The sequence below is a fragment of the Eutrema salsugineum genome, unplaced genomic scaffold (assembly GCF_000478725.1).
Source record: "Eutrema salsugineum unplaced genomic scaffold, Eutsalg1_0 scaffold_7, whole genome shotgun sequence".
Taxonomy (NCBI): Eukaryota; Viridiplantae; Streptophyta; class Magnoliopsida; order Brassicales; family Brassicaceae; genus Eutrema; species Eutrema salsugineum.
In genome coordinates this window covers 2,803,706-2,813,372 of record NW_006256486.1, presented here as the reverse complement: position 1 = coordinate 2,813,372, position 9,667 = coordinate 2,803,706, and the positions used below count along the sequence as shown (strand labels likewise).

At 35.0% G+C, this 9,667-nt stretch overlaps 1 protein-coding gene across 1 annotated transcript; it reads right to left on the bottom strand.

The window, feature by feature from the left end:
• Positions 1–6,413: 6,413 nt before the first annotated feature.
• On the bottom strand, positions 6,414–7,778 carry LOC18010926 (ethylene-responsive transcription factor 3). Its single transcript, XM_024150544.1, has one exon. It carries the CDS (start codon positions 7,649–7,651, stop codon positions 6,896–6,898), a length of 756 nt encoding a protein of 251 aa, XP_024006312.1. The 5' UTR covers positions 7,652–7,778; the 3' UTR covers positions 6,414–6,895.
• Positions 7,779–9,667: the final 1,889 nt, after the last annotated feature.

Here is a 9,667-nt window from a genome sequence, read left to right as displayed (position 1 = left end):
ACTTTATAAGGTTAATCTAGTAATCTCTTCAATATATTAGGCTAAGTTTGTCATTTCATCAACCTTAAAGGCTAGTCTGAGGAATTTTCATTAAAATTATGGAAACTATTAACTTGTAGTTAATCGTATAAACAAAACAGAAATAACTTGCTCTTACCAACAAAAGAAATAACTTGTTTTTGTCAAACTACAAAAAAAAAAAACTTAAAAAAACTGAAAACATGATTAGAAGAAAATAAAGGTGTAAAAAAACCAAGCAGATGTTGAACACAGGCTGTGGAGTGGGTCCCAGTTAACATGTGTTTAGGTTTTCTCAAGTCACCGTAGAAACATCGCCACGCGTGCTGTTTGCCATTGGCTGTTCCTAACAATAACCATATTAAGTTTTAATTACTAAACTAGTCGATATACAGTAATTACATGAAAACAAAATATCATTAGATTGATTTGATACGCTCTTTTTGAATGTCCGATGATTATCATACGAAGATTAAAGAACTGTTTGTAACCACTGGCGGGAGATGTCTTTAGTTTACTGGAAGAAGGAAATTATTGATTATAAAAAGGCATCTGAAATGTGTTACTCAATCAATGCTTATGATTAATCGAAATATCGAATGCGTATTTTTCACAATTTTTTTAATTGAAAAGTATATATAACTGTGAATTATTTGAAATAAATTCGTTTGTCTCCATCTGGTTGATTACTTGTGACCTTGTCAGTGCCTTATTGTATTGACACTATGGAATAAAACGGTGTTCAATAATTACTTATTTCACATGCTTACAATTAATCACATATTCTCTAGAATTAATTTGTCTATCACAATTTCACCTGATCTACAATTTCAATAAAGGACCAAACAAAAATCTTGAGCCATGCATGAGTTCTATTTTTATTTTATTTTCTATGGGGCATCTTTTTTACATAACAAATATTAATACACTTATAACACATAAATCAGAGTAGGTGATAAACACAAAAACACAAAATCTTACAAAATGAAAGAGATGACAGCGATATCGAAAATAGCATGTAGTAGAAATGAACCTTAGCATTAGCCATTGCCTTGCCAGAGTATGGTAGCGAAGAGTGTTGGAAAGACTCGAACCATAGGTAGTAGAAAGAATGTGTCTCATGTCATGAGTTTTTGATTAACTGGTTGATCATATTTGTCCCAGCAACAAGTTTAGAGCGTAGTGTCCATTGAATGTCTTTGATAATATCTGTTTGAAAGTCTCGATGTTGCACAGTTGCAGGTAAGGGCCGGCCCTTCTAAAGTTCATAGACAGTTGCATGAAATAGGAACTTACAGATTTAATCGAGCTTTCTCTTTGATGAGGAAGCAATGCATCACCTAAGAATATCCTCAAACAGAGAGGAAAGTCCAAAATTGTGTGTTGGAAGACAAAAATGCCATACTTTTTTTTTAACACTCATAGCTAAAAAAGAAAATGTTACATATGCTCTCAATCTCGGTTCCACAAAAACTTTTCATTATGCGTTATTTCATTCTACAATGTTATCCACCATTTTGGCATTCCATTATGTTGCTAACTTGAAATCCCATGTAATTATGGTATCGAGTGTATGTTTGTGTTTGTGTACTTTACATTTGAGTTTTTCGATTATAATATTCTAATTTTCGTAACATTTTCTTTAGCAACAACAGCAAAATTGTAGTAACATGTAAATTCAAACACGTCCACTACAAAAAAACAGTTAATTAGTGACATAATTTAGCGATTGATATGTCCGTTGCTATATGTTACGACTAATTAGCGACTGATTTACCTTCAATTTACGTCTCATAAAAAACAGTCAGAAATTAGTCGCTAATTAGCGACTAATTAATATGGTTATAATGGAGTCAGCAGATAACAATTAATATCACGACTAACATATAATAGTCGGAAATTGGCGACTAATTTGTTATTACAATTCGGCCCAAAATTAAAAAAAAAAATAAACAAACCCATTAGCCCAAATAACCATCACGAAACACTTAGCATAATTCCCAATTTTCCTCGACAAACATAAACAAACCCTAAATCCCTTTCTTCTTCAATCCCAAATTCCTTCGATTCTAGCCCTAAATCCCCAGAAATCTCCAATCATAGGATGCCTGGTCGTGTTGGTAGGAAGAGAGGACGAGGCCGAGGAGGTGTGGCTTCGTCGCAAGCCAGAAAGTTGTCGCCTTTGCCAAGTCGTTACAACTTCATGCCCTCACCGTCGCCGCCGATTGTCCCCACGCAGCAACTGTCAGTATCCGTGAGGGATTATCCGCCGCCGACGCAGCTGTTCCCAAGCTCGCACAATCCACATCGAAGCGCAGTCTGAACCACATCTAGGCTCTTCACAGCCGCAACGAAGAAGCTCTCCAGTCTCTCAACAACAGCCCTCTCCAAGCTCTCAACAGCAACCATCTCCTCGATCTCACGAGCAAGCTTCTGAAGCTCAAAATTGTCCCTCCGAAGGTCACAGTGCATTCGCGGAAGAAGAAAAAACTCTATTCACGGGGAAATCTTGCGGAAGACCAGCACAGAATTCTTAATGCCTTGCTCACTCAGCCTGGCAGGGAAGCATACATCACAGTCCATTCTCCCATAAAGAAGTCGAACACAACATGGTATGAATTTAACAAACCCTAATTTTGTACCTTTCTTAATCGCTGATTTTTGCATAGTTTATGGTGTATAGGTTGTTTGTACTTGTAGATTGTGTTTTTGCATAGTTTAGAGTGTTTAGATTTCTTAGTTACATTTCCTGATAAGAATTGTTATGATTGTTTGAAGTTTTTTTTAGATAAGAATTGTTATCACCAATGTATGATTGTCTAGCTTAGAATTGTTATGATTGTTTGAAGTTTTTTTTTATTCATGTTTGTGTGTCTAGCTTACCCGGAACATTGTTTTCCTTAGTTACATTCTCATGTTTGTGTGTCTAGCTTACTTTAGTATTGTTATGGACTGTAACTGTTTCTTTGCTTTGTTCTGTGTTTGCAGGTTTGGGCGTGACAAGTCTTCCCTTACCCGGAAGATAACAAAAGCTTTTACAAACAAGTTTGATGGCTCATTCTATAGCTGGACATGTGTGCTTCGGGAGAGACAGGAAAGATACTTTGTTGAATTTGCGGTAATGTTCTCTATTCATATTCTCCTTTTTTTTGTGTTGATCCATATGAGCCATTTTTTTTTTATTGCTCAGTAACATCATCTTCTTTATTTTTCTTGTAGAAAACTCACACCTGGGATCCCTTATTAACCGGTGTGGTTCAAGAAAAGTTTGAGAGAGTATGTCTACTCCGGATGAAAGACATGGTGAGCAAGGTTAGGGCTTCTCGAGAACAACCGAACTGGATTGGTATATTTGGAAACAAATGACAGAGTATTGGGACACTGAAGAAGCCAAAGAAAAGAGTGCCACCACATCAGCTGCTCGGATGTCTGAGCGTAATGGACTTGGTCCTCATGTTCACTTCTCAGGGCAGAAGTCATGCCTCCAAATCTAACAAGAAATGGTAAGTATATCATCGGTTAACTCTTTCATTGATAAGTTATATATCATCTTTAGTAAATTATAAATGATGGGAAGTAACTCTTTCATTCATATTGTTATCATTTCAGGAAGAAGAGTTAGGAAGACCGGTGAGTCTTGGTGAAGTTTTCATCAAGGTTCATACAAAACGAGATAGAACATTTGTAGACCAAAAGTTCAAGACTGTGGCTGAAGCATATAGGAAGAACATGGAATCCAAGTTGGCTGATCTCGGGATAGATTCAGAGACTTCAGATGGTATTTCACCATCGTTGGGGCTATCCGTAGAAGAGCATAATGAGATTTTTCTTCAGGTAAAGTCTTTTTTGTGTTGTGTTTTTTTTATATATATTATGCTTTGATTCTTTAGATTTCAAGTTGTTACTTTGTTTGATGCTTTGATGTTAATATATATGCATTGGTGCTTTGATCCTTATTTTGTTTTGCAGTCGACTTTCATAAATGAGCGAAGAATTCCTTATGGAATTGGAAACCTCTCAGAGAAGCATGTCAATGGAAAGAGGAAATGCCCAGGAAGCTCTTCAACATACAAGGGACTGGAAGAACTTCTACAAGAAGCTCATCGCAAAATAGAAGAACAAGCGGCTGAGAACTCCAAGCGTGATGCAGATCAACAAGCCAAGCTGGAAAAATTATCTATGGTGGAAAGGTATTTGACTGAAACTGATCCAGAGTTCATGGATTTTTTGGCTGCAAATCAAACTCTTCCAAGTGATCCGACTCATGCAGCTACAAGCTCTAATCCGACCCCAGAAACATAGGTTCTTCTACGTCTCTGTTTTTTAAGTATCTAGGCTCTTTTAGACTCTTTTGAACTTATCTAAATGGTTAAATATGTAACCATTTGGTCTTTGGTGTTAGTAACTCATTTTGAACCATGGTTGTATAAGTCTCCATTTTTGAACAATGGTATTATGTAATTTGAATGACTTTTTTTGCTGTTTACATTTGAATGACTTCTTTTGCTATTTATTTCTTATTAAAAATCTATAAATGGATTCAAATTATCAGATTAGGAGACATCAAATCGTAATACCAGTATGTGTTTTCATTTTTTAAAACCGTCGCAACGCAGTCGTAAATCAGTCGGAAAGTAGTCCTAAATTGGTCACTAAACAGTTGTTAAATTGCACCAAAGTACCATTCAAATATCGAAATAATATCGTCGCTATTCAGTCATAAATACGTCACAAAAGTTGTCGTGATCCAGTCGCTACTATAACGACTGATTTGCGACTGATTCACGTCATCAATATTTAGTCGTTATTCAGTTGGTATTTGGCGACTGATTAACGACTATTGTATTTAGCGACTCAATAGTAGCGACTAATTGGATTAGTCGGAACTCGGTCGTAAATATACTATTAGCGACTAATTAACAACTATATTTGAAGTCGCTAAATTTTTGTTTTCTTGTAGTGCACTTGTTACAACACAAAACAAAACAAAACGTAAACGCAAACTCAATAGTTTTTTTTTTTTATCATGACTTACATGGAGTTAGTTATGTATCAGCTCATTACGTTTTTGTTTTTTTTTTTTGCAAAAAAGCTTATCAGTTCATTACGTTGATCGTATTTTATTACTCCTGGTTATACGCTACGTTATGAATTCACTGGGTACTAAACAGTATTAGGTCTTTACATAGAAAATAATTAAACTTGAACATAATAATCACTGTACAAAGTTAGCAAAAGGTTTAATCACATTGGATTCTTTTGGACCAACTCTGATGCAGGCCAACCGCCAAGTATTTAAAAAACCCTGAACACAAAAGCATGGACAGCCCAAGCCCATTATCAAACCAACTAACTAACTCGGTTCTTTTATTTTTTGGTCAAAAACTAGTTGGGTCCTTTATCGAAATTATGACTAGGTTGTAGGTTCCAGTTTACATTAAAGTTTGATTGTTAATCCACGAAATGATTGAATGATAGAATCGATATAGTAATCATACAATTTTGCAAAACCGCTGCAACTACATTACGTATGTTTTTCTTAGATTTATTATCATTTTCCAGTTCTAGTAATTTTTTTTGTTGTAACTAGCAAACGTTACAAGATTTAACAGAAAAAGTAATAATTAAAAGAAAACAGTAAAAAGAAACTTGAAACTTGTGGTTTAGTTTTAAGACCCAAAGGTCGTTTAACAAAGTGTAGTGTCTGAACGGTGGCAGAGAAAAAGTAAAGTAGATACCCGAATTTGAGGGTAACGCCGAACGCAAAATCTAATCTAAATGAGTCAAACACGAAACGAATCTGCCTTCCACCGAATCCCTCTCCCCCAAAATTTAATATCGAAAACATCATTTTACCCACCAAACTCAACCAAAACCATTGTCTCAATTACCTAAAAACCTCTTAACCAACTTCTAAATACCATTAAAAAAAAAACAAATTTCAAAATCATTTAGGAACCATAATTAAATTTGTAAATATCCTTGCCAAATTTAAAATATATTTTCATAAATGTATAATTTCAACGGTAATTTTAGAACTCAAAACCTAAGATCTAAGCGTTTTCAAGATTTGCACAAATATCTATAGCTCATATCCCAAAATCCAAATCACTCATTGCTCATTATACAATCGAACGTGTTCAATACCAGAAGAGCTAAGAAACTTGAATAGTCTTTACTTCTAGCTTAATTCCCCAGAAAGGTTTAAACTTTAAACATCCATGATTGTAAAGAAACCAAATCTTCTTAAACCATCTCTGTGGAATATATGACTCATGAACAAAACCCATCAAATATTGAGTCGTATCAAAGCTAAAAGATGTTCTTTTTGTATATTGTAATGCGACAATTTTTGCAGAGCTCATGAAGTTGAAGAACAAGAGTTAAAACAGAAATCTAAAGAAAGATTCTAGATTTTGATTATTCAGAATCATCAGTTCCAAATGTATATGTTACAAAGAGGGTTGGATCTTTTTTAAGAAACAGATGAGAAAAACGAAAACCCCAGATCTGTTTTTCTTCTTACAGTAAACAAACAAACACAGATCATCGTTCGTCTTTCCTCTTCTTGATTCGAAGATGTAATAATAATAATCATATCGATACTCTTACAAATATTCATCAGAGAAGAAACAGAAAACAGCACAAGCCTTTACCATCTTCATCTTCTTCTTCTTCTTCTTCTTCCTTTCTTCTTTTCTTTCTATTTCTCCCGCATATTAAAAATATTATGAGATCAAAGAAAAAGAAACTAAAACAAAAAATAAAAATTTCTTTGTTGAAAAAAAAATTGGAGAAGGGGATAATATTTTTTGGTGTTCTTTCATCAAATCATCAAATCATGGATCTGTGATTATTGTTTGTTACCCCCATTCAATCAGAGACGTAGATCGGTGCAGTGAAGATCATCTGAGCCGTTGAAAAAATCAACATCATCCAACGGTGGGAAATTAAGATCGAATTGAAACGGCGGATTTCTCCGACGAGAAGACGAAGCGAGATCGTCGTCTCCGTCGTCAATAACAGACGATGACGAACCGCAATCGCTGTGACAATCCTCCGGAACTACAGGAGGCGTTCTAGGATATCTCTTCGTCGTCGACGGCGGTTTATTCGCCGCCGTAGGTCTCGGTCCGCTAAACGATTCGACGGTGCTGCTCATGCTGCTGCTCGTCGGCCGGCTAACAATCGGATACTGTTGCTCCGGGAGGTGTAAAGAAACTCCGCCGTATAACCGATGGTCCATAAACGGATCGACCTGGTTTTGATTTTGAATTTGATTCGTCGGGAAAGAGGAGAATCGCAGATTCTGATGTTGTTGTTGTTGTAGAGGAGAAGAAGGAGAGCAATCAATCGGGAAATTGGTTTTGGCCTTTGGTCCACGGAGGTTTCTCGCGGCGGCGTCGTAAGCGCGTGCGGCTTCTTCGGCGGAATCGAAAGTACCGAGCCAAACACGAGATTTCTTCCATGGATCACGGATCTCTGCTGCGAATCGACCCCAAGGTCTCTTCCTCACGCCTCTGAATCGAGTCTCCTTGAGAGATCCGTTGTGGTTTCCGATGACGGCGCCGGTGACGGCAACCGCGGTGGGTCCGGCGACGGCGACGGCGGAAGAGCCTCTTCCTCTCCTCATACCGAGATTGGAAAAAAGATGTAGAGAAAACCCAGAAGAAATATAATGGAGGAAGTTATTTGAGAGGAAGATGAGGGGGAGATGGAGATGGTGAGCAATGGAGATAGGGAACTCTCTCTTCTCAACACAAAAGCTTTTTCTTTATTATTTAAATTCAAATATTTTTATTTATTTTTCAAACTACTGGTTTTTGTGATATTTTTAATTTTTTTAAATTAATATATAGAAAAATGGTTTGGAATTTTTTTTTTTTCTTCCTCTCGAATTCTCTACCTTCACGCCCGCCCCACAAGACCGACCAACTCGGTTTCTTATCATTTTGCTTCTCTTCTTTTCGTTTATCTTTTTTTCTGTTTTGAATTTGTGTCGAAAAATTATTTGAGTCGTAACAACTTATGAAAGCTGCTATATTTCTATTCTTCATTGTAACGTTGCAATTCGGGTTAAAAACTCATTTACATTACTATGCAAAACACCTTGGTTAGACGGACTTATTTGAAAATCTGATAATTAGATTAGTCGATTCGATCACTCATCCAAAAAATTATTCAAATATCTATAATATAAATATATAAAACACGCTGATTAGACAAACATATTTGAAAATCCGATAAATGGATTAGTCGATGTTATCATTCATCCAAAAAAAATAATCGAATGGTAAAAATCTAAATTACTCTTTATTGTAAAAAAAAAAACACACTCATTAGACGACTGAAATCCTATCAAATCAAATGAACTATGAAAAACAATTTGATCACCACCAACACCAAAGCAATTGTCAATCTCTTAGGTCTTAGATTTGATTGATCCAATCCAAAAATACATTACACATGATATGGCTTTCTAATCAAGATAGATGATAACACATATAAATGTTATCTCACCATTTAGAAAAGTGGAGAAAGTTGGGTCATCTTAAGAGAAGAGGACGATTGATTCATCTACTCAGAAACAATTCATATGCACTCATAATCATATTCGGAAGGAGCAAATTCAATCCTTCGATCATTCAGCTGCCATTTCCTCCTCTTGATTCGATCTCTTATGATCAATATCGCATTTTGGATAGTTTCAACCCTATTTTGGAAGTCAATATTCTCCTTTATAACTTGCATCAAATTTTGATTAGATTGGACATTACTAAAGTCTAACATAATTATAAACCACCTTTTTTTGTAAAAACTCTCGTCTAAACACATTAACATAATATGATTTGAGCTTTGGAGTTTTTGGGAGGAAAAAATCATTTTTGTCTTCACAAAAACTTTTAGGCCATGTTATTGAGACTCGCAATAAGATAGCTTCGTTTTCTTCCTAATAAACAAATCACATACTCGTGATGTTCAAAAATAAAAAATAAAAAAACAAATCACATACTCTATATTTATCTAGTCTTAGCACAACCGACGTTTGTTTCCTTTCTCCTCCCACGATAAACAAATTTAACCATCTAGAAGAGTTTTCTTGCACGTTATATATATTATTCAAAATTACCATGCAAAATTATCGATAGCTAACCAATATTTGTTAATTATACATGAAGTGCATTCAAATTACTTTAATTTTCTAATAATTCTATCATTTCACGGGCATAATCAAACACATTACAATATGATTATTATTTTTTGGGTTGGACTAAACAATCGCTGCATATAATTAATTTTGGTAACCAACATCCATAGGATTTCTTAAAATAAATTTATATAGGTTACGAAAAAAAATAAATAAATAAATTTATATATTGTTTATGTGATCGAGACTTTATTTGTGATTAACGTCATATCGTTTTGTGTTGTGCACCTTGAATACTTTTAGTTTTTATTTGAATTTAGAATAATTCGAAGTAGTTATAGAATTTGGAACAAAATAGCAATTCAAATTCGAAACGCATCGATAAGAAAAAAAAAAAGAAGAGAATAATTAATTTATATTTTTCGAAAAAAGAAAAGGGATTAGAGAGAGAGAGAGAGGAAGGTGTCTCGATAGGTGTGGTAAGAGGAGGAGACAAGGGAA

What these genes read in the sequence shown, in the direction of transcription:
- LOC18010926 (XM_024150544.1), bottom strand. Translation starts at nt 7,651, where the DNA reads ATGAGGAGAGGAAGAGGCTCTTCCGCCGTCGCCGTCGCCGGACCCACC.